Source organism: Sarcophilus harrisii, chromosome 3 (assembly GCF_902635505.1).
Source record: "Sarcophilus harrisii chromosome 3, mSarHar1.11, whole genome shotgun sequence".
Taxonomy (NCBI): Eukaryota; Metazoa; Chordata; class Mammalia; order Dasyuromorphia; family Dasyuridae; genus Sarcophilus; species Sarcophilus harrisii.
In genome coordinates, this window is record NC_045428.1 from 51944442 (window position 1) to 51969371 (window position 24930).

The 24930-nt window shown below is 34.2% G+C and overlaps 1 protein-coding gene across 1 annotated transcript in view; it reads left to right on the forward strand.

Annotated features, from left to right (window-relative positions):
* Positions 1-24930, forward strand: part of DNER (delta/notch like EGF repeat containing) — a 326206-nt gene that overhangs the window by 127207 nt on the left and 174069 nt on the right. The window contains exons 3-4 of the mRNA XM_031957886.1: positions 2798-2892; positions 5834-6000. Of these exons, the coding sequence (XP_031813746.1) occupies positions 2798-2892; positions 5834-6000 (262 nt within the window). The remainder of the gene's footprint in view (positions 1-2797; positions 2893-5833; positions 6001-24930) is intronic.

Consider the following 24930-nt stretch of genomic DNA (forward strand, 5'->3'; position numbering starts at 1 on the left):
AATATATATTTTGTAGCTACATATATGACTATATGTTCACCTCTATGTATAAGTACATAATCTATACCTGTAATTTCAGCTACTTTCCAGTGTATATCAGTTATTTATTCATAATTTATAATCTTACAGTGTAGCTTGGGAATTCTATGAAGTTAAGGAACTTTGCTTAGGGTCATTAGTGTCAAAGAGAAAACTTGAATCCAGATCTTCCCCGATCCCAAGGTCACCCCCCATCTACTCTACTACAACACCTCTCTTGTTGTATATATTAGCCCCGTCAGTAGTTACATTGGAAGTAGAAAAAAGCAGTGAAAATGGTCCTTTCCAGTCATCTAAATCTATGATCCTGTGACCTGGAGATTATACTAGCTTTGTGATCTTGGGCAAGTTATTTAACTCTGTATTCCCCATATTCTTTAAGTTGCTGAAAAATTAAGGATCTGCATCAGAAAAAGGAATTTCCACACTGGGAACTCCTCTATAGGCAACCTGATTAATCATACTCCAAATAAACAAAAAAGTCCAAAGTTCAAACAAACCAAACTTACCCCTCTTTGTAGCCTAAACCACTTCATGTGATTGAAACTCAATGGCTACCAATCTGAAAACATTTCATGACTGTCACTCTATGACTGTATTTATAGAGTCCTCCAGAGGCTGACTTTGTAGATTTTTATTTATCATCTTAGTAATAGCGACTTCCATTTGTTGATACTGGTTAGATCCTTGACTATGGGTTATTATGCTATTATGCCTTCCTCTTGGCAAAAAGATTATTAATAGATCCCTAGATCTCACTGAAGGAGCAGATTATTTAATAGATTCTTTAACTTACTTGTGTAATGGATATAGGAATTGGGAATTATGTAAGCATTCATTTTCAGTTGAATTGAAAGAATAAAGGTTTTCATCATACATTATATATATAGTGTTGAAGACAGTCATGAGTACGTGTTGTTAAATATTTTGGAGTTTGAGTGGGAGAAGTCATAGATCTTTACTATATCTGAGAACTTTCCCATTTTTTGGAGGGTCCATTTTAATACTAAAGTGATAATGTAATCTATTTTCTATTGTCTTTTTCTAGGCAGAAAGAGGATATATAAAACATATTTATCAGATGACCCATTTTTTGGGGGGGGGGCAAATGGTTTATGAAGCTGTAGTCAGCCTAGACTCTAGTGTTTCTCCTGCTTATTCTAAAATATGGTAAATTTATACCCTTTTCAGTTAAAAAATTGTTATCAAATGCTAGATGTCATTTTTCAGTTTATCAGGAATCCTTTTTTTTTTCCCTGAGGCAGTTGGGGTTAAGTGACTTGCGCAGGGTCACCCTGCTTGGAAGTGTTAAGTATTTAAGGCCAGAATTGAACTCAGGTCCTCCTGATTTCAGGGCTGGTGGTCTATCTACTGGGCCCTCTAGCTGCCCTAGGAATCCTCTTTAAAAGGAAGTTCCATTATCCTATGGCCACTTAAATCTATGAATAGGTTGACAAGAGGTAATATTCTTCTTGTGGTAAATGTAAAAATGGATTTGTTCCACCTTTCTGTCCCAGTGATATTTTATAGTCAGGAGACTAGAGATAAATCAAGAGACATAGTAGCATAAATACATTTAGACTTAATTCTCCCTCTTTAGAAACATGAGAATATTTTAGATCTTATATAGTGAATGAGGTTAATTTTGACCCTGGTCAAAATGCAAGCTGTCCTCCAAGTGAGATTGAAAACACTTTAGAATCACAATATTCTAGAGTCTGCCAATGGGATCTTTTCATGAATAGTGCTTGTAATCTTTCGAGATTAAGTGGTTGATCAGCAACTCCTGTTCTATAAGAAAAGACTAATCCAAGAATGGGTTCTTTCAACAACAATCTTTTCCCTTTTTATGTGTGACATGAGTAAGTGATGTGTTGGGAGTAGGGTTACTTTAAGAGGAAAGGAATAATTTGCCCAATATAATTCAGCAATCACAATCATGATGTGAATAAAATATCTCCTTTTGAGGAAATGTTTTTTCATTCTGAGATAATTTTCCACTTGTTTGTTTTGTAGGAAAGGGCATTTTCCTTTGACTAAATATAGATACCAATGTTTTTCTTCTAGGGATTTTGTCATTAGAAAAAACAAAAAGGAGAAAATACATTTACAGACATATTTACATGCATGCATATGTGTATATATATATATATATATATATATATATATACACAATATGTGTATATACTTATACACATGTGTATGGAACTATAAAACAAAACTAAAGGATGCTTATCTTACTAAAAAATCCTGGCCAACTACATAAGGATATATTCTCCAGCTCTGAAATAGAGAACTTTCACTGAGACCTAATCTCCTATCCCTCATCCTTTATTCTCTCCCTCCCCCAGTTAGTTGTGAGTTCTTGGTGGACTTTTCTTTTTATTATGATTAGGAAACAATTTTTCCTAATTAGCATGATGCAAGACTAATCTTGATCTTTTAAGTGTTCATCTCTATCCGGAAGGTACTCAAGAAGGATTTGTTGAGTGAATGAAAAATTGAACAATAAAAAGATTAAAACCTTTATTGCCTTCCTCAAACTCAATCTTTTCCATTACTTTAATTCATAGAAAGCCCATGAGGGAATTTCTGGGTGTTAGAAGGATAGATGGTTTCTCAGTTCTCAGGGTTTTTTTCTTCTTCTTGCTTAAATAGGAACTGAGAGAAGGCTATTGATGGTATTTCCTTCTGATAAGATTTATTTTTCTTATCAACATATCAAGAATGAAAAATAACCAGCCATTATTGCTTTCAGATAATCCCGGATATTGCCTGTGGGAATGCCAGTTCTAATAATTCTTCTGGAGGCCGGCTGGTATCCTTTGAAGTCCCACAAAATACTTCAGTAAAGTAAGCCTGTGATTTTGTTTTCTTGGTTTCAGTTGCCTGATTTTGCAATGACAAGGATCATAGGAAGACTATGTTTGCTAATTTTAAAAAGCGTTTATTGTGTCTGCTGGACAGTTACTGCAAATTTTCTATTAAAACATGACCCATATAATTCTTAGGGATGTTTGGTGGAATTTCAAGTTGGTTTCTGAGAGAACACTAAATGATATTTAATGGGTTAAAATAGAAATAATATATTTTCTATAGGATGTATTTATTCTTGTAACCAGCTTATTGCTGAAAGATCTCAACAATTATATGTGTAGGTACAGCCAGTGCCATCCAGGAGCAGAGAAAGTGTCACAGAAATGACGTAATTGGTCATCTGGGCCTGTGAAGCCGTTTGACAGCTTCATACTACGACCAAGAAGGCATATGTTAAGATCTGAATGAAGGTGGATATCTTCAAAAAATATGTTAACAATTTCAGTGGGTCATTGGGTCACTTAATATTCATAAAGTGCCCAAATTGTAAATTAAAATATTAATTTTTCTTTGACCCAAAATTAATGAATGAAAATAGCAAGGAAATCTCTTCCTATCTATTTTTTTTTTTTATAGAGGATGCTACCATTCTCACAGTAATCCATATATAACATGGGAATCGGTCTCAATTCTTCCCTCTCCCTTATCTTCCACTTTACTCAATCACTAAGCTTATTAACAAAGTGTGATATTTGAATTGAGTCTGAAATGAAGTAAGAGATTTTATGGGGTGTGCAAGTGAGGAGAGAGCATATCCAAGTATGGGTAAACAAAATGGGAGATATACTGTTTTGGGAAGGACAGAAAGCATTCCTTGTTGCTGAGGAAAACTAGAAAGTAGTTTGACAGAATTTGGATTTAGAATGACAACTTACACCATATATCATAGGATATGATATCTGAATACAAAAGGTAATACCAATAAAAAAGATAAGAAGAGATGCAGATCAGTTACCTTTCTCAGCTATGGCTAGGGATAGAATTTTGATCAAGAACAAACAAGATATAGACATTTCCCCAAAATAGTAATTTTTAGTTATGTGAAATTGAAATGTTTGGATAAAAACAAAATTATTACAACTAGAATAAAAGAAGGTATTATTTAGTTATCTGATTTCTCCATTCACATATCCACCACAGAGTTTGGATTCCCAAAATCTCTTGTCCAGACAATTGAAATAATCTGTTTCCAGTATTTCCCATGTCCAATCTAACTTCCATATTACAACTGAACCCAGGATCATATAGCTAGTAAATGGCAAAGTGAAAAGTTGTGAATTTGAGTATCACTCTAAGTCAATGTTCCCTGTTCCTAGTATATTACTAGAATCTTTATACCATGCTATATATATAAAATGATGGTCATATGACTTTGACCACACTACCAGACACATTCTCTCTTAGGGCACTTTATGAAGGAAGTTGTAAATTCTTGATTTCAAAGAGAATTGATCCAAATCCTTCCTACCTACCCCATTTCACACATTATGATACTTGGATATCTTTCATGCCCCAAGGTATAAGTCTTCAACATTTTTTTGATCAGGAGTTCTTTTTTCCTTTTTGAAAAGCCTTGATATTTCTACGGGATGAAGTGCAGATATTGGGAATTCTACCAAATGAAGCTCAGGAGTAGAGATAGAATAAGAATTCTGACCGATTGTATTCCTTCCCTGATTGGAACCCAAACTGATTGAACATATGTGGCAGCCATCACTGGCTAAGAAATCTGTTGTTGATAGACACTGACCTAGTAATTGGAAACTTCTTGTGATAAGTATTTTCTCTCTCAACATACAACTTTCATTTTTCATTTTTCATCTTCTAGCCTCAGTAAAATAAGGAATAACTAATTACTCGTATTTGAATATTATTACCTGTCATAAGCTCTCTTTGAATAGTGTTCCATTCTAATTGTCCCGTTCTTTACAGTTTTACCTAAAAAAGCTTTTATGTTCTGACTCTTCAAATATTTTAATTATTCTTCCATGAACCAACTGGAATTTCTGCCAAATTCTCTTAAAATGATAATGATTTGAACTAAACACAGTGACTAGCTGATTAAAGCTTCATTACAATGAAAGTATTATTGCAAGAGTCTTGTGTGTTCTATTTAAAAAGTTACCCTTTACTTAATGTTGTAGCCTTTTTGTATATAAATTTGTATACAAATTAATTTAAATAACTATGATGTAATAACAAGAGCCCTCTGAGCCCAGACCAGTCACACCATTTTGGTGTACCTTAGTTTCTTTGCCTGTAAAATAAATTTAATAATATGTATTATAGGAGCATTTTTAGGTTCTAATGTGTTAAAAGTCATGAAGTACTTTGTCAACCCAAGAGAGACATATAAAAGACAGCTATTATTATTATTTAAATTCTGGCAGTTCTTTATCTGATGAACAATTATGGGAGTAGCCTTTGTATGGAAGAACATAATGTTTAGTTTATACTTATTAAAATGGGTATTGAAAGTTTTCAAAAATTAAGATAATTTAGCCTAGATCTTCTATACCATACATAAAAAGCTACTTTCTACACTTTGAATGAGAATAGGAGATAGAATCTCAGTTTTAACATGTGGAAAGCCATGTACAATAAATGAATAAAATAAGTAACTGGATGGCTTATTTGCTTATAATAATGACTAGTCTCTATATATCCCACTAAGGTTTTCAAAGAGCTTTGCAAATAGAATTTCATTTTTTCTTGGCAACAGCTCCAAAAGGGAGGTGCTATTATTGTACCTATTTTTATGGAAGAGGAAATTGAGCCAAACCTTTGGGACTTTCTTCATCTAATCATCATCATCATCATCATCATTTTTTTTTTTTTGGTTGATTGATTGATCCTTAAGATGGATTTTTCCAGAAGATGATTTGTGACTCACTTTTTCCTTTGCTTTCATTTTCAGGATTTGGAAAGATGCCACAGCATCACTTATTTTGCTCTGGAAGGTCACAGCAACTGGGTTTAAGCAATGCTCCCTTATTGATGGCAGAAGTGTTACTCTCCTCCAAGCACTGGGTGGCCTTGTGCTCTCTGAGGAAATGCTTGCATTGGGAAATAATTACTTTATTGGTGAGTTTATGGAAACTTTCTTTCCCCCCCAAAAAGCCCTTGTTATAATTTTGCACAATGTTGATTTAGTTATTAGACAGCTTGGACATGTTGTAACATCCCATAATTGTCATATGATATAGAACTCATTTATTTTGATTAACAAATATTTCTAAAGTAATGCCATTATATAGTAATATATATATAAAGTATATATATAATATAAATATAAAGTAATGCCATTATATAGTCTTGATATTTACTTTAGAGACACTCATTTTTGGGTATATATGTATATTTGTGTGGCTCTGTTGTCAGACTTTGATAAATATCAAGCAAATATAAATATAAATTTATTTTTTCTATTGGGATTCTGCCTACTTAGCTGTTCTTGGTGATATAAAATCACCAAATTACTTCTAGCTATTTGTAATAGATTTGGGGTGGAGTAAGGAAAGAGAATAACTCATCCCTCTTCCACGTGGCTCTAGTCAGAATAATTGACAATCTTCAATAAGCTATAATGACTGGATTGAGGGTACTTCAAGTTTATTAATAGAGAAGGAGCTCCTTGATTCCAACTTGACTTATCATTTGGAAAAGGGTTTGTGTGTGCCCTTCTACTGACTTTGAAGCATTCATTCCAAACTCTTTCAGAAAATCAGATATTGTGCCCATATCTCAAGAGAGCAGGGCTGAACTAACTAGATCCTGGCACATGAATTAATTTGACCATAAATAGTAGGTAGAGTTTAAGAACATATTGGTTCTGAAATCAGAAAATTTGCATTCAGGTCTCACCTCTGGTACTTGTTACTTGTGTGACTTTCTGGGTTAGTCAACTAACCTTCCCTAGCTTCAGTTTCCTTATTTGTCAAATGAAGGCCTTTCTTTCATTTAAAATAGGATCTCCATGATCTTTTCATTTCCCTTTCTTCCTGGACGTCAGCATATTAGAAGATTCTTTCCTTTCTCCTTGATCTGAGCAGAAAAGCAGGTTTCAGTTCTTCATCATCTTGTCTCTTTTGCTTTCCTATTGAGCTCTGGACCCCCATCTAGTTCTCTTTTTCTCAGAAGGCTTAAAAAGGGATGAGAAAGTTTGGAATAGCTACTGCATTGAATATCATAGAGGAAGTTAGGGAGGAGTAAAAGAATTGCCTTGCCCTGGTGAGAGACCACTTATAATATTGTAACTTAATGATAGACACAACTCAGTCTTTATTGGGAGAGCAACTAGAGAGTAATAATCTTGATGTTTAGTGAGAAAATAAGTGGAGTCAGAAAGGCATCTCAATGAGAAGAATCAGGGGAAAGAGCAATAGAAAGAAAGAAGAAGTCCATACAGCAGATGAGGCAGATAAGTAGATATGGAACCATCCCATGAGCCCGCAGGTAATAACTACTGGATAGGACCCTTGACTGACAAGCTAATCAGTCTGCAGAAGGGTGTGAAGGAGAAACTATTTTGGCTTTTCTAAGGGTTTTCTTATTTTCACTAAATCTAGTTTCACTAAAAATAAGCAAAAACACACCCCCACATTTCTCCCACCTCCCATCATAAATCAGAACATAGGAGTTTCCACCACATGGTTGAAATAAATGCTTCACTGAATAGATATAATTTGTCCATTAAGTCACATACCTAGGACCCTTTAGAGTTCGCCTAAATGTAGCTTTGTTATGGAGGAACAGAAGAGACACTTATATGTTTGGAGGCCTCACTAATGGAAACTATAAATCACATTGTGAAAACAATTTCTTTCTAGTGTTTACTTTGATGCTTTAGTGAAGGAAATTATAGTTGTGTGTATTTGACGGGAGAATTTGGCTTGTTTTCAGATTTTAGAATGTAGCAATGCATTATTTCTTTCTAAATAATAATAAAATATAACAAGCATTTTTAATACTTATATAGTGATTTGATATTTGCAAAGCCTTTTATATTCATTATTTTATTTGAACCTCAGAACAACACTGAGTCTACAGATATCATTATTTTACAGATGAGGAACTGAGACACAGAGAATAATGATTTCCCCATGTATAAAATTATTTCCTCATGGTTATAATCTAATAATAATAAAGATAAATCACATTTTTCTTGTGAAAAATTTATACAAATGTTCCTTACAATAATCTGATGGAGTGGCTTAACCCTATTTTATAAAAGAGAAAAGTAAGGTCTTTGATATCTTAGCAGGGTTTGTAGTTGAAAAACAATAGACCCTGCTTTGAATTTTTTCATGAGTTGTATTATGGATTTAATTATATTCTAGGGGGATATACAGAATTTGAAAGGTAAAAATCTCCTTAAATCAGTCTATTTCTACTCCTATTGAATTGAGTAGGTAGCAGGGGCTTCTGGGAAATTCTGCTTAAATGAAGCTCAAAATTCATGAAGATAATATCTTTTTGTTTTAAAACCATTCCCACAAAAGTTTTGCTTTAATTAAAGTTCACTATTCCATAATTGCTTGGGGGAAAATCATCTTTTTTCTTCTTTAATTTATTAATACCTAAAATATAGAGGGGAAACAATTTCCAAAATGACCTTTTAGTCTGTGTTACACTGAAAATCATTTGTAGTGAAACCCTTTGTTTCTTAACTTCAATTCTTTGGAAGCCTGTGATTTGGATTCCTTTGAATTTCCAATGCAGAACATCACAGGTGTTTTATGTAGCTTTGTTTTAAGATCACAATCCTCTTTTTTTTTTAATTTTTAAAAATTAAATAAAAGCAGAAGACAGTGTTGTTATGTTACCTCCTGTGAAGGCATGGCTGACTTCCCAATAAAGACAAATTGACTACACCCACACATTGGGAGCTAATCCACAATTTCTAAAATCATCTTTCTTATTTTAAAAGAAACAATTAATGTATTGTAATCAACATGGACTCCTTGCACTTTATATAGTAATATGTATTTAATACTAAAAAAGACATTTCCTTTGGAATCCATTTTACAATTCTGGGATTTTAAAATTCTGTTGATTTAACTATGTACCAGAATATTGGCTGGAAATAATTATAACAGTAGACTTTGCCCATTTGATGGAGGTGAGAATGAGGAGGTGATGACTTGAATGGAAAATTCTTCTGTGAACTTCTGTGATTGTGTCTTAACTATTAGATTGTGTCCCTTGCTGGTAATCAATTTGACTTTTTCAAATTGTCAAGAAAATGTATTTGTTAAGCATCTACCCATGTGTAAGGTTGACTCTAATTCTAAATGGTGAAGGGAAAATAAGGAAAGGGGAATAAGTATTTATATAGCACTTACTATGTGCATGCTAAGCACTTCACAAATATGATCTCATTTGATCCTCACAGCAATCCTACAAGGTAGATGCTGTTTCATAACCACTGTATAGATGAGGAAAATTGGAAAGTCAGGAGTTAAATTATTTCCTCTGGATCACACAGCTATTAATGTCTGAAATAGCATTTGAACTTGGGTCTTCCTGATGCCAGAGCTCTTATCTCTGAGGCCATCAGCTGCCTTTCAATGAATTGTGTATGGTGTAGTTCTACATATACAGGGAAGCTCTTGTAGTAATAATAATAATAACAATATTAACTGAAATTCATGTAGTATTTTGAGAGGCTAAATGCTTTACACTTATTGCCCGTTTTAGTCTTAAAACCTGTAAGATAGATACTATGATTATTCTTTTTTTTAAATAGCTGATGAAACTAGAATTTGGGGAGGCTGTGAAAAACCCTCCCCAAGGTTGCATCTTTAGTAAGTTATCTGAAGCAACATTTGAACTCATGTCTTCTTGGATCAAATATATCCACACTATACAGGGCATTCCAAAATTCTTAGTTCATAGTTTACCTCTGCTTAAACAATGTATGTTGCACAGACTCAAGGCAAGATGAATATCTTAAGGTTTTTATTATTATTTCTGTCATTCCTATTGTCAGAGTTTCATTGGGATACAGAGTAGTTTGGATACTAAGTGATATAAATACTTAGAACAGTTTTATTCACTACTTGGGGTTCAATACATCAAGAAAGAACATCAGTGGGCACCCCAGACTCATCTAAAGATCAGATTTGTTCATCTTTTCAGAGAGCTACACGATGGTGAACGCCCCCTACAAGCAAATATCCCCTCATCATTCCTCTTCCTTTTTCTCCTCTTTCTTCTTTTTCTCTTCCTCCTTTCTCCTCCTTTTCCTTTTTCTTCATTTTACTTAGCTCTTCCTCTTTCCCCTCCTTTTCCTTTTTCTTCATTTCACTTATCTCTAAGTTGACCCATTACATCAGGGGACCATATTTCTTTAAAAAATAATGCAGTTGGTAGTGAGTCAGTGAATACTCCTAGTTCATAAGATTCTTAATATTAAGCTTTCCTGCAAACAGAAAACTGAAGACAAATGGTGTACAGTGCTGGCTTATTTCTTATCTCTGACCTGCTTTATATTAAAAATCTCTAGGTAGGAAGTCTCCCTATCCTTCAAAATTCTGAACCTTAATCTCTTTTGAATACTCAAAATTGTATGTGTACATAAGAGTTCCTTTTATTTTTCCAACAGTGAAGAGAGAAGACCACTTAGGAGTTTGACATTTAGCTTTGAGAAGGAGTGAGAGTAGTTTATCTCCTTGTAGGTAGAATTCTGCCAGCCTCCCAGAAGAATAGCTGCAGATACTAAGGTATCCTATTAGAGAGTCCCAGATTTATAGGTAGAAGGGGATTTAGAAATCATCTCATTCCATAACTGAGGAAGTGGAGGTCCAGTGCCATTATATGATTGTTCCAGCTGCAGTTAGGCTGGGATTTCATCCCAAAGCTCTCTTCCTCTAAAACTGTTCTCTTTCTCTAACTGCTCTCTCCTAAAAATCTAGGACTTTAGAGGCTGAATGGAGACCCCAGGAGACTGACCCCCAAACCAGTTCTATATTTAACAATGATACCCCTACTGAAAGTTCTAGTAAAATGACTTGATATTCAGAAAACATGATTGAAATTTCCTTAAAGCCTCATAAGAGCCTGCATTTACACCTATCCCTACTACCTAAGTCTTTAAAATTGCAGGAGATATCCATTTGCTAAAAAAGGGAGATCAGTTACTGAGCATCCTGCTGCCAAATGACACTCTTCTTCCCTCCCCCATCTGTATTCTATAAAAGTAACTTCTGCTTTGCAGTAGCTAGCAATTTTTATCTTGCCAATAACAATAACATTTTAGAATTTTAGGACTTAGAAGGAACTTGAAAGATCACATAAGCTAGCGCCTTTCCTCTTTGACAAATGATGGAACTGAACGGTATGAAGCAGAGAGATTTGCTCAAAGGTCCCCAGACCAGAATTTGAATGTCAAGGCATCTGACCCTAAATTCTTTGTTTTTGTTTTTTTGTTTTGCTAAGGGAAGGGTCTTTCTGGAGATTTCTGTTTTAAGGCTCTCAATTTCTACTTGCTTTTAAAAACACAATTACTTTTAGAGAAAATCCTTGGAAAAATTTGTTTCAAAAAGCACAGTCTTCAATGTATGCCATAGGATAATTATAGAAAATGTGGGAAGTCTATTTTTTAAATTTTTATTTAATTTTATTCTACCAACAACATGATGACAATAGCAATAATAAAGACGTTTAATTTTATATGATTCACTTATATTGCATTTCTTCCTAGAAATCGTTTCCATGGAGGAATTAGTACTTTCTGTAGAAAGAAAAAGACAGTCATAGATTTCAAACTGGAAGGGACTTTAGAAGTCATCTTCATCAACCCCCTATTTATATAGATGTGGAAATGGATGTTCTCACAGGGCTTGTCCAACTTCATATAAGTAGTGAAAAACTGGGCCGAATTAGAATCCAAATTTCCTGACTCTGAATTTAGCACAATAATATAAACTCTTTTTGTTCATAATATATGTATTTTTTTAAAATACATTTTGTGAGTTCTTATGCAGTAGTATCAAACTCAAATAGGAATGAGGGCTACTAAACTAACTCTACATAAGGATTACTGGCCACATATGGATTTAGAAAACCATACATTAACATTACCTGTGTTTTGTACTTTTATTTATTGTGTTAAATATTTTCCAGTTATATCTTAATTTATTTCAGGTTCTACTGGGGTGTGTTACAGATATATATATATATATATATATATATATATATATATATATATATATATATATATATATATACACACTCAGATATATACAGGCCTGAAGGTCATATTAGCTACCTTTTATTTGACTATTTCTCAAAGTTTCTGTTGTTCTGTCCAGTCCCTTAATTATCTCTCATCTTCCTGAAGACAATCTGTTGTACCATGAGACAAAACGTTCAGATTAATATATTATCTGCTTTATATAATATTTTTTAGTAGTTAATTAAGTAAATTAGCTTTCATTTACAATGTGTTTACACATTGCTAAAAGTTTTCAGATAGGAGACAGTCAGAGGTGCTGATTAACCACCTAGTGATTCATTACCATGGTGTATTTGTTTGGTAGCAGTAAAATAGAGCTAGGGACATCAAATTTTTATAAAAGCACAGTAATAGGAAAACTTTCCTAATTACCATGAATTGGCTCCCTTGTGGCCTGCTGGGAAAGACTAATTGTGACAGATTAATTCAATGCTCATAAGTGAATCAACTGTACTGAATACATGGTATTCATGGAAAAACTCTTTCTTTGCCTTATGGTCTAATGCCCTTATTGAAAAGTTTCAATGACTGTCCATCCTTGAGAGGATATATTCTAGACTCCTTTGCCTAACACTCAAGGTTTTCCACAATATAGCCCCTGTTCAAGGACTGAGAATTCCTATATTCTAATCTCTGCCACAGACCCTGAGTAAATCACTTCCCTTAATTTTGGCTATAGTTTTTTTGGGTCAGAAAACTGATGGATTTGGTCTAGATTCCAACTTCTTAAACCATGGTTTGCAATCCCATATAGGGTCTCATAAGTGAATGTTTTTTTTTTTTGCAAAATTATGATTTATTATAAGAAAATATTTGATTTGTATAACTATTTTATATACCTATGTATCCAGGGTCATGTAAAATTATTTTGGGGTGAAAAGAAGTTCTGAGTAGAAAAAGTTTTTCTCTAAGGGCAACTCTAAATATCTTGGGGTTCTGTATTGTCATTCTTCCTCCTAGTTAAATTCTTCTTGGCTCCCATGACACTATCTCTCAATTTTTCTCTTACTTGGAATTATCTGTATCATCCTCTTCTTCGTTAATAATTTATGTCATATCCCTAAGCAGGGAGGGGACTCTGTTTTGAAACTATCTCTTCTTTTTCTATCCTATGAAGATGGTGAATGCAGTAGCACCCATTAGTTCAGTTATAATTCCTATATTACATGATAGCCATGTTCTCTTTAATGTCAGTCCCCATAGACTCTGTCTCTTGAACTTCAGTCATATTACCAACTGCCTTTTGGACATTTTGAGTTCAACGAGAAAAGGGGATATGAATAAGCATTTCAGAGAGGGAAGATGATAAATGCGGAAGGGAATATGGAAAAATTGGGTCACCAATGCCTTGTTAGTGGAGTTGTGACCATGTTCAATCATTCTGAAGAACAATTTGGAACTATATCTGAAGAGCTATAAATCATACTTCTAGGTCTGTATCTCAAAAATAAGGACAAGGGAAAAGGACCTGGTTGTACAAAAATATAACAATTCGTTTTGTGATAGCAAAAATTTGTCATTCAAGTGGATGCCCATCAATTGGGAAATGGCTGAATAATTGTGGTATATAATTGTGATGAAATACTGTAAAAATGACAAGTAGGATCATTTCTGAAAAACTTGGGAAGATTTATATGAATTGATGCAAAGAGAAGTCAGTAGAACTAAGAGAATGTTGTACATAGTAACAGCAATATTTTAAATATGATTGACAGTGAAAGACTTAACTATTCTGATCAAGACAAAAATCCAGGAAAATTCCAAAGGAGCCATGTGAAAAATGTTCCTCATCTTCAGTAAGAGATGGAACTGACAAATTCTGAATGTAGATTGAAGCATACCTTATTAAAAAACAAACAGACAACTTTCTTTTCTTGGGTCTGTGTTTTCTTTTGCAACATGACTATATCAACTGGACTGGAACCCGTGGGTGGTTAGAACCCAAACAGAACAGGCTAGAGACAGAAGAAGCAGGATACAAAAGTAAGTCTAATTAATTTCAGGATGAAGAAAATGACATTTGTAAATGGAAGCTTCCCCTCCTAAAAAGAGGGTTTAAAATGCTGGACCAAAGGCAGGTCTTATATAGGAAGTCAGCTGGATTATGACATAATCATTTTTAGGTCTTGAGTTACTGTTCCCACAAACCCTGTGGGAACAATATTGTCCCAACTCTTGGCGATCACACTCACCCTATGAGTCACAGAACCAGAATTCTATGATGGGAACAGGAGTTCAGTACCTGTCATTTGACAAGGAATAGGGATTGTGACTATGTGATGGATGGCCCTGAGAAATAGGGAGAGCAAAATCCCTCAGTGAACACCTGGTGCTGATCCAAGCAAATATTTCACTGGGTGGTGATATCATCCTGAGCACAAAGGATTATTGTTATGGTAAGCTTAAGGCACAGCCTGATTGCTGAGCCTTAGCTCTGGGAAACAGGGTATCTCCAAAATATTTTGACAGTCAATACGAAAATATGTTTTTCAGTACTTCACATGTATAATTTATATCAAATTAGTTGCCTTTTCAAAGGGAAGGATGGTGTGTGGGAAGGAGGGAGGGAGAGAATTTGGAATTAAAAAGTTAGAAAATGAATGTTAAAATTTTTTAAAATATTTAATTGGGAAAGATTTAACAAAATTTAAAAAATATTTAAAAGAAGCACAGGGGCAAGCACAGATACTTTGGGAACTCCACTAGATACCTATTTTCTATGTTGACTTGGAACCATTAATGATTCCTTTTGAGTTGATTTATTTAAATCATTTTGATCTATGAAATTCTACTATTATCTAGGTCATATCTCTCCATCTTTGCTACAAGAATAGCATAAATTATAGAGATTTAGCAATTTCTTTGCTAAAATATAGTCAACTATATTTTCAACATTCCCCACTGGCTATTACAAAAGAGTTGCCCCTCTTTTCACCTATAAAAGGGAACATACCCTCTTAGCATAGCACTCTATACTTATAGGTTCTGAAAAAATCTTTAATGAATTGAATTCAATTGAACCACTCTCTCTCATGATAGCCTATTCTACCTTCAGACAACTTTCATTGTTGGTAAGTTTATTCTTGTTTCTCACACTGCATTTATCTGGCAATATTAAACTACAATTAAGTAATAAAATACAAAATATCAATCAGTGTTCTCTTTGGGGATTTCATCCTTTTTTCCCCCACTATAATGAAATTCCAAAGTTTTTCTTGCATTGTATTACATTTAAAAGTAATTATTAAGGAATATGGTGGGGTAGAGGAGGAATATGGGAATTTTGAAAATACTTAATTTTGCCTGTAGAGAAATGTTACTGTTGAGAGATAGAAATTTGTAAGAGAATTGTCTCATAGAATCACATAGAATCACATTGCCTTTTTCTTCAAAGTTTGAGCTTCAATAAAGGAAATGCAAATTTTTTTACTCTGTGGTCACTGTTCAAACCCCAGTTTAATGTGAATTTTGCCCATTGCATCCCAGAGGGAAGCCCAACTGCTTGTTGTAGGGCACTAGAGAAAAGATACTTGGAATTCACTTAAATAAAAGGCAAGTACCAGAGGAGAAAAAGGACTAAAAAGATGGTGAGGTCTATGGAGTTCATTTCAGATCCTCTTATCTTTCCTTTGTTTTCAGGGTGCATAGGTATGAGGTATATAATAGTAGCTCATATATCTAGAGCCCTTTCAGCTTTCCAAATCACTTTGCTCATAACACTGTGGGGTAGGCAGTGGAAGTCCTATTTTAGTCTAGGAAGTTCAAGCATAGAGAGTGAGATGCTACAGTTATTAAGAGTGCTGGAACTGGAACTTAGGTCTGATTGCCAGTCTGGTGATCTTTCTCCTGTAACATCCTTTCTCACTAAAGTATCTAAATTTGTTGACTATCAATTGAAAACATATTTCGACTTCATTAGCAAGAATGATCACACCCGGATGACCATGGATCATGTTTCAGCAGAGTTCAAATTGTTGGCCCTGAAACTTGTCTTTCCCTTCTGCCTTCCAAAAATGTCGTCAAATGGTCCTTGGCATATTTTATTAAGTCCCTAGTTGTTCCTGGTGGCATAAGTGAAAAATATACACATGCCATAAAATGTGGGAGCTGAAAGAGACTTGAGAGATCAAGTGGTCCAACCCATTCATTTTCTAGATGAGGAATCAGCCCCAGACAAGTACAATAATTTCCTCAAAGTCATGAAACTAGTTAGTTATCCAACTTAGATTTCAGCATCCAGTTGTCCTATTGTTGGATGAATGAATGAATAAGACATTGATTAAATACTCTGTGCAAATCACTGGGAATACAAATAGGAAACAAGACAGTCCCTGTTTTCAGGAATTCACCTTTTAATGGAGAAGATATCACATTTGGAAGGTTGCGGCTTAAATTCAAATGACTCCAATGCATTAAATACATCAGGCACATTCATATCCTCTACTTGTTTGTCATATAATGTTGCATAACGACAAAGTTCTCTACAGAGAAGATAGTTAGCCCTGTGTAATTTCAATCTTCATGCACCAAAAGGGTACATGGATGGAAAATGCTTTGCAAATCTTAAAAAATGGATAAATTTTATATGACAAGATAGGAAAAGCTATATACCGGTATGTACCTAGAGAGTAAAACATTAACATGTAGTTCTTAGTCACTTTATGACTTTATTTTGTTTTGTTATTTTAAACTTTAGAGGAAAAAAAGATCTTAGATAATTTTCTTACAATTGTGGTATTCTATCACTAGGTGGCAATAGATACCTATGTCTAGTGGTCTTATTTTTTCAAGGAGAATGCATTATGCGAATTTTAGATTATAGTTAGAAATTACCCAGCAAATGAGATCTTTTTCTTAAGACAACTAAATTCAATAAAGCAAATAATTCTTATCAGCAAGACTTTTTTTTTTAAAGAAGTAATTAACGTTCTTATCAGTTTATCCCACCCCAACTTTTGCACTTACATTAGAATTTCTTTATAATTTACTCTATTTCCTGTGGATATATGTACAATGTTGGCTTCAAGTCATGTTCTTGCCAAAATCCCTTTCCTCATATGTTGAGTTTGACCATTAAAATTTAGAAATCTATCCCCTACTTATACATATTTATAAACTAATATCCCATAAAATTCTCCCTCTAAATTTGTACCTCTCCTTTCTCCATAAATGAAAAATATTTTTTTGGTGATGGAAGCTCAAAATCTTTTTTGTTTTCTCTAACCAGGAGAAGATGTTCTGCTTTCTCTTTAAATAAGAATGAAAATTCTTTTTCCTTTTAGATTTCAACAGAGAAAATACTACTTACTCTGTGTAATTTAAAATATATACTCATATAATAACTTAGCAACTCCTTAGCAACCCATGTCTTCTATTAACTGCCTAAGCAAGAGAGGGCTTTAGGAACTACTCCTAAAAAATGCAGTAATCTTTAAAAAATTTAAGCAAAACTTCAATGAGATATTATCCTTACATGTAAGAGTAATTTATTTTATTTTTAATTTAATAAATATTTATTTTCTCTTCTTTTCCCCTATCCCTGGTGAATCAATAGCAAAACAGAAAAATAAAACTTTTATAACAATTCTGCATAATGAATCAAAACAAGTTAAATTGATGGTGTCCAAAAATATGTATCAATGTACATCTTGAATTCATTATCTTTCTATCAAAAGGTGGGGATCAGGCTTCATTTTTGGTCTCCTGGAGCATTGATTGGTCATTATACTTATTGGAATTTTCAAGTTTTTCAACGTTTTCTTTCCCCAATGTTGTTATTACATAAATTGTTCTGGCTCTGCTCACTTCACTGTGCATTATTTTAGATTAATCCTTCCAGGTTTCTCTAAAATTGTCCATTTTGTAATTTTTTTAAGGCACAAAAACATTTTCTTACATTCACATGCCATAATTTGTTTATCCATTCGCAATAGATGGGCACCTCCTTAGTTCCTAGTTCTTTGCCATGGCAAAAGAACTTCTGTAAATGTTTATCATTTTAAATTCTTTTTCTTTTTCTTTAACACCTGGGTATATAAGTCCAATAATGGTATTGCAGGATCAAAGACTTTTATGGCAATGATGAGTAAAATCTTGAAGTAACTGAGGAAACAAAGGTTCAAGTTTCTGAACATATCAGTTTATTAAGCAATGGATTCCAATAGCATAACAAATTGAGACCAAGCCCCTTCAGCTTAGTACTAGACCCTGAATACAGGGGAAGACAGCTGTTAATGCATTGAAGGAAAACAATTAACAGAATAGAAAGCAGGATACATAATTAGGTATTTCTAATATTTCTAATTGAAAGAAAGATTCAGGATTTTCCAAATTGGGAGGGGAATGAGCAAATAGGTGCAATTCTCAGAAATCAGAAAAAAGAAGCGTCCCATTTGCCCTACCCCATCCTTAAGTATCTGTATTCAATTAAAGGAATAAAGAAAGAGTAATTGATTGAACAGTTCAAGTCCAGTTTTCAGATATGACATAAAAATTGTTTGAGTTATACAATTGGGAGAAAATTTCTTCCATCAATCTTCAAATCTGAGTGGGTTCCTGGTTAACATAACCTAGGTCTTAGTTAAGGGTCTCAAAGCAGCAGGTAGAGGTGGTCCAGCTTCCCAGGTACAGGGGGCTATGTCAAAAAAGGCAATTAAGTTTTCTCACAATTTCCATAATTGAATAAAGTTTTCTCACACGACAAAAATGGAATTAGACTTGTAATTGAATAGAAAGGGAATGTAACTAGATCCATAATTGAGGTACAAGATAGAACCACTGTGGTTCATTCACTCAATTTCCATAAATCTTATAAGGCATAGTTGCATTTTTTCCTCCAGAATTTCTGGACTAAATTACAACTCTACCAACAGTGTATTAATTAGCAGTGCAATATCATCTTTTAGGTAATAAGGTGGATAAAGATCTAGAGTGGAGAGTGAGAAGGTGGGGAAATAGTTGGGGGAGTTAAGAATCATTTCAAATCACTGATGGTATTTCTCTCCCAAAGTTATATAAAAGACTTTCATGTTTGAGAAAAATGGCCATTCTTAAACCAGTTCACAAATTCCCTCTGTATAATTTTTTTTTATCTCCCTATCAAAGAACTCTGAGGACATATATTGAACTTACTCTTCATAAAACTCATGCTCAGAAACATTCAGTGAGTATGGAAACCCTTATGTAGAGAAAACTAGGTGTCTAAAAATTCCCTAGTTTTCAAGTCTTGGGACACTCATTTCCTATAATTTGACGAAATGAACATAGAAACCACAATGTGCTAGCAATAACCATTTTTTTAATTCTTTCTTTTTTCCTTTCCCTTAAAGGCCTTAGAGGGTATGAAAAGTGGAGGTGGAAGGAGGGGCAAAGGAATGGACAGAAATAGGGCATGTCACCTGGAGAAAATTGCTGAGTGTTTGATGAGGAAGATAATTAATTAGAACTGTATTTCAATAGGACTCTCTCTATTTCTCTTTGCTAACTATCTGTCTGACATTTGGGTTCTGAATGCCATGATATTTTTAGTATTCACATGCATCCTTAACAAGCAGTGTTCACTTGCCTGTCCTGATTCTATGCTATAATTGTGGGTCTGACCTACAAAAGTCTGATGGTTCGGTAGGCACTTGGAAAATCTCCTTCAACTACTACTGGGGTAGGGACATCATTTTGCTGTAATCCCAAGTAATAGATGATTACCCAAAGCATTATCGTGTAGTTGAAGAAGCTTAGAATTTGGGTTCAGAGGACTTGGATTTGAATCCTGTTTGTGTTGCTCACTTTCTTTGTGAATTACCCTTATTTTCTTCCTCTTAAATTAAGTGGATTAGGTTAGATGACCTCTAAGGTCTCATAACTCTAAATACGTGTTCATCTTTGATTCTTTGTGACCCCATTTGGGGTTTCTTTGGCAAAGACTGAAGTGGTTTGCCATTTTCCTCTCCAGCTCATTTTATAGATGAGGAAATGGAGGCAAATAGGGTAAAGTGACTTGCTCAGAGTCACATAGCAGTAAATGTCTGAGGTCAGATTTTTACTCAGGTATTCCTGACTTCAGACCTGATGCTGTATCCATTGTGCTATTCAGTAGCCCCAGATCTGCGTTGCTCTAAATCTTACAAAGATATGTATATTAATGCTCCAATTCCAAATTCTACAATCCTATAATTATCAATAGAAGGCACATGGAATTATATTTCTTCTCCTCGCTGGTTCTCTGATCTTTTTTTGAGAGCTCCTCATTATTTTCTCATCCTATATAAATGGAGTTTCACCAAGGTATTTTTGAGACTTCTTTCTCATTACTCTCACCCTTTGTGATTCCATTCATTCATGTGTATTCACTAATCATATTTATCCTACATCTAAATCTTCAGCCCCAACCCTTCCTCAGAATTCCCAGCCCATATTTCCAATTGTATTTCTCCTTATATACCTTGCCAGAATCTCAAAACCAACATGTCCTAAACTGAAGTCATCAACTTCCCCTCAAGACCACTTTATTTCTCAACTTCTGCGTTTCTCTTAATGGTACAATCAATCAGTCCCTTAGCATCTTAGTCTTAAGAAGTATGTATGAATCAACTTTACTTTCCTCTTTCTTTCCAGACATTTGTGTTTTTTTGTCAAGTCTTGTCATTCATTTCTCTGCAAAAATCCTTTACATCTGAATCCTCTTAATTCTCAATGCTATTCATGCCATTTTCTTTTCTTATAATAGTTAACATTTTTATAGTGCTGTAAGATTTGCATAGTTTTTTATATGTTTTAATTTATTTTATCCTCACAATTTTCAAGGTAGATGCCATTGCTATCTCCTTTTTGTACATGAGGAAGTTGAGACATAGAAACATCAAGTGATTTGCCTAGGGTCACATAGTTTATATATTTCTGAGGCAGGATTTGAACTTAGGGTTTCTTTGTTTTATTTATTGTGCTGTTAGATTGCCTCCAATCTCATTTCAACTCAATTATAATAAAAATATCCTATATGATATTTCTGCCTCTAGTCTATCTCTTCTTCCACCCTTTTCCCACTCTACTATTTAAGCAAACTTCCACCCTTTTCCCACTCTACTATTTAAGCAATCTGCCTAACTGATTACTGTGTTCATATATCATACCTACTTAAAAAATTTCAGTAGCTCCCCATTACCTACTGATAAAAGAGCTATTTCTGAGTCTGATATTCATGACTTTTGACGTTCTACCTCCAATTTTCTTTAATAACTTTATCTTATATTATTTCTCTTCCTATATTCTCTATTGTATCAACCAATTTTTATTAAACTTCTACCATCTTTAAGGCATTGTTCTGGGTCCTGATAGTTTAATGACATTTAAGTCTTTGCTCTTTAAAAAACATATTGTACTATGGGAAGAGTGTGTAAAACATATAAACACTCTTTTAGGTTGACCAAACGCTTTTCCATATATCATTTCATATGATCTTTACAACATTTCCATTTAACAGATTAGGAAATTGAGACTTAGAAAGGTTAGTCACACAGCTATTAAGTGTCACAGGTAGGATTTGAACCCCAGTTCTTTCCTGCCTTGAAGTTCAGTATCCCTTTTTACTATTTTATATTGCTTTTTGACTGCATTCTAATCAAAATAGAATGAATCTGTTTCTTCCTTTAAGTTCTATATAATTTCCTATACTACATCCCCTACTCCAAAAATGGACTCCTCTTTTTTGGGGTCTATTTCTCATTCCTTAACTCCATCTGTTGAAATTGCTTCCTTCAAGACTCAATTTGAAGGAATACTATTATCCTGATGAATACATTACTTATCTTCTCTCTACACCGTTAGGTTTCACATAATACTTTGCCTGACTTTTTTCCCTTCACATTTGTCTCAATTTCCCTTGTGCCATTGTTATTTTCACATTTCTTTCCCCTCCCTTAAATTGGAAACTACCTTAAAGCAGTGTAGTATAACATATATCTTTGTATATTTTATGTAATATTAACAAAAACTGGATAATGTGGATATTCGAGTGGCTAATCTTGAAGACAATACAAGTTTTTTGAAGCTTAAAATTGTTAAATCCGTATTTGCAAATTAAATTTTTCTAATTATTTGTTTAATATTGCCTTTCCACAATTTTTCTTGTAAACTACTTATTCTTTATTCAATTCAAACTATGTACAACATGCAATCTTAGGTGCTGAGTTTTTGAAGACAAAAATCACAACTCTACATCCTATTGGGGATGAACAACAAATATTCAGATAAGTAAATAGAATATAAGATTGGCTAGGAGCCCTACTAACAGCTGGGGGATTGGGAAAGGTCTTGGGGAGGGAATGACTTGAAATGAGGCTCAAAAATCAATTCACTAAGACTTGCAGATGGGGATGTCTGAGATAATTAAGTGGCACAATGCATACAATGCTAAACTTGAAATCATAAAAACCTGATTTTGAATTGTATTTCAGATATTTACTAACTGTGACTCTTGGCAAGACATTTAACCCCTTAATGACTTTAGGTTCCTCATCTTTAAAATGGGGAGAGTATTAACACCTATCTTGGAGGTGATATTAAAAATTGTTCAAGAATTCACTGATTGATACTGCTACCAATCAAAACTACCAGCACAAAGAAACACTTTAAAAAACCTAGTTTATTATATGCTTGGAGCGTATAATACCGACATGGTATACAAAAAATAATGGACCCTGACCATCAGTTTCAATAATCTCATATAAGTTTTAGTTACATTGTCAGGATGAGTACTGTGGAATTTTATAGAATGAAGAAGGGGAAAGTAGGAATTTACATAACAAAAAATAGAGAGGAGAAAAGGAAGACTTGTAAGATAAAATAATAAATTGGTCAGTAAACACTAAAGCTATAGCTAGAATTTGCAGACTAACCATTAATACCAGAACTTACCTAGTTACTCGATACTCTCAGGTAGTAAAAGTGAGCCAGAAATTTTCTTATCACTAACTAGATAATTATCAGAACTAAAATGTGAGGTCTCAGCTAAAGTCTCATTTTGCAGCTAGTTATGTAATCTGCTCTCTTAAGGAAATAGCAGTAATGAAGATAGAAACTTTTTTTTAATGACAGAAGGTTGCTCACAAGAAGCAAAAGAGGGTTATGTACATAAAGTTCTTTGCTAACTTCAAAATATATAGAAGTATTTGTTATTAATATTTGTGTATTCTGAGAATATGGAACAGCCAAAGTTATAGAGACAGGAGATGTATTGTCACATGCAGGGAATACTAGCAAGTAGGCCAGTTGGGCTGAATAGAAAGTGAATGAAGAAAACTAAGGTACAATTGGGGCAGCTAGATGGAGCAGTGGATAGATCACCAAGACTGACGTCAGGAGGGCTTGAGTTCAAATCCAGCTCAGACATTCACGAATTGTGTGATTTTGGGCAAATCACTCATCCTTGCTTGTTCCAGTTTCCTCATCTGTAAAATGAGGTGAATAAGAAAATGACAAACTACTCTAGTATCTTTGCCAAGAAAACTCAAATGGGGTCATGAAAATCAGACATGACTGAAATGATGGAACGGGGATTTGCAGGCTTAGTCAGCATGTGAGGGACTTTAAATGCCAAAAGAAGTTGTTAGCCTAGAATCAGTAAGGAACCACTGGTGTTCCTTCTGCTGGGGTGTCACTTGGTCCAATTTGTGCTTTAGAGATATTGATTTAAAAACTGTGTGAAGGATAAACTGGAAGAGGGAAGAAACTTGTAAGAGAGATGAGAGAGCTGTATAGTATAGGTGAGAAGCCTTACTTGGGGTAGGGAGAATAAAAATGGAGAGAAGCTGATGCATGTGAGAGATGTTGTAGATAGAGAATTGATAAAACTTGTGTAATTGGATATGAAAGGCAGTATGAGGTGAAAGATACACAGAGAGACAGACAGACAAAAAAGATGGAGAGAAAGAGACAGACAGAGACATACGGAGAGTCAGAGAAAAAAGAGAGAGATAAAGAAAGACAGAAAGAGACACAGAGAGACACACAGACACAAAAGGACACATGCAGAGAGAGACAGAGAGACAGAGACAGACAGAGACGGACACATGCACACACAGGAAGGAACGGAGGTCAACTCTAAGGTTATGAACCTTTATGACTGTAATCCAGCATATATCAGCTAGCTGCATGCGACCCTTTTTTGATCTTTGGCTAAAAACAAGATTTTAAAAGTACTGATCCTAGGTAAAGTTGAAAAGATGGTTAGTTTAATTCTAACACTGGTACCTTCCATTTAGCTACTTGATGTACTAGGAGACCACTCTCCAAAGACTCCTATGATTATTTTCTCAGTGTCAACTGAAAGAAATGATTCTTTCTTTAACTTCTTTTAAATAGGCTGCTGAATTGGATATTAGCCATTGCACAAGGAGCACAAATACTACTACAAAATTCCATTTTCAATAGTTGGATATAAAGAAGCAGTGTGAATAACACAGAATGGCAAGGAATTAAGTCAATTATTATTAGGATTTTGAATGAGTTCTGTACTTCCCTCCATAAGCATCATAACTACTAGGCTTACGTTGTTTCTGAAAGTTTCAGGAGAAATAATTAGGGGTTGGGTTTTAAAAAACATTCTAGCTCTTAGGTTATAATTAGAACGACAATTGGGACAATTAGGGATAATGTCAGTAGAGAAATTATGTAGCAGAGGAAAAGAATTGATAAATTACCAAGAGTTTGAATGGAACACCCCACCATTCATGTCCCCTAACACCCAGGAATGAGCAAGTGAGGAAACTGGTAATGTCAAAAAT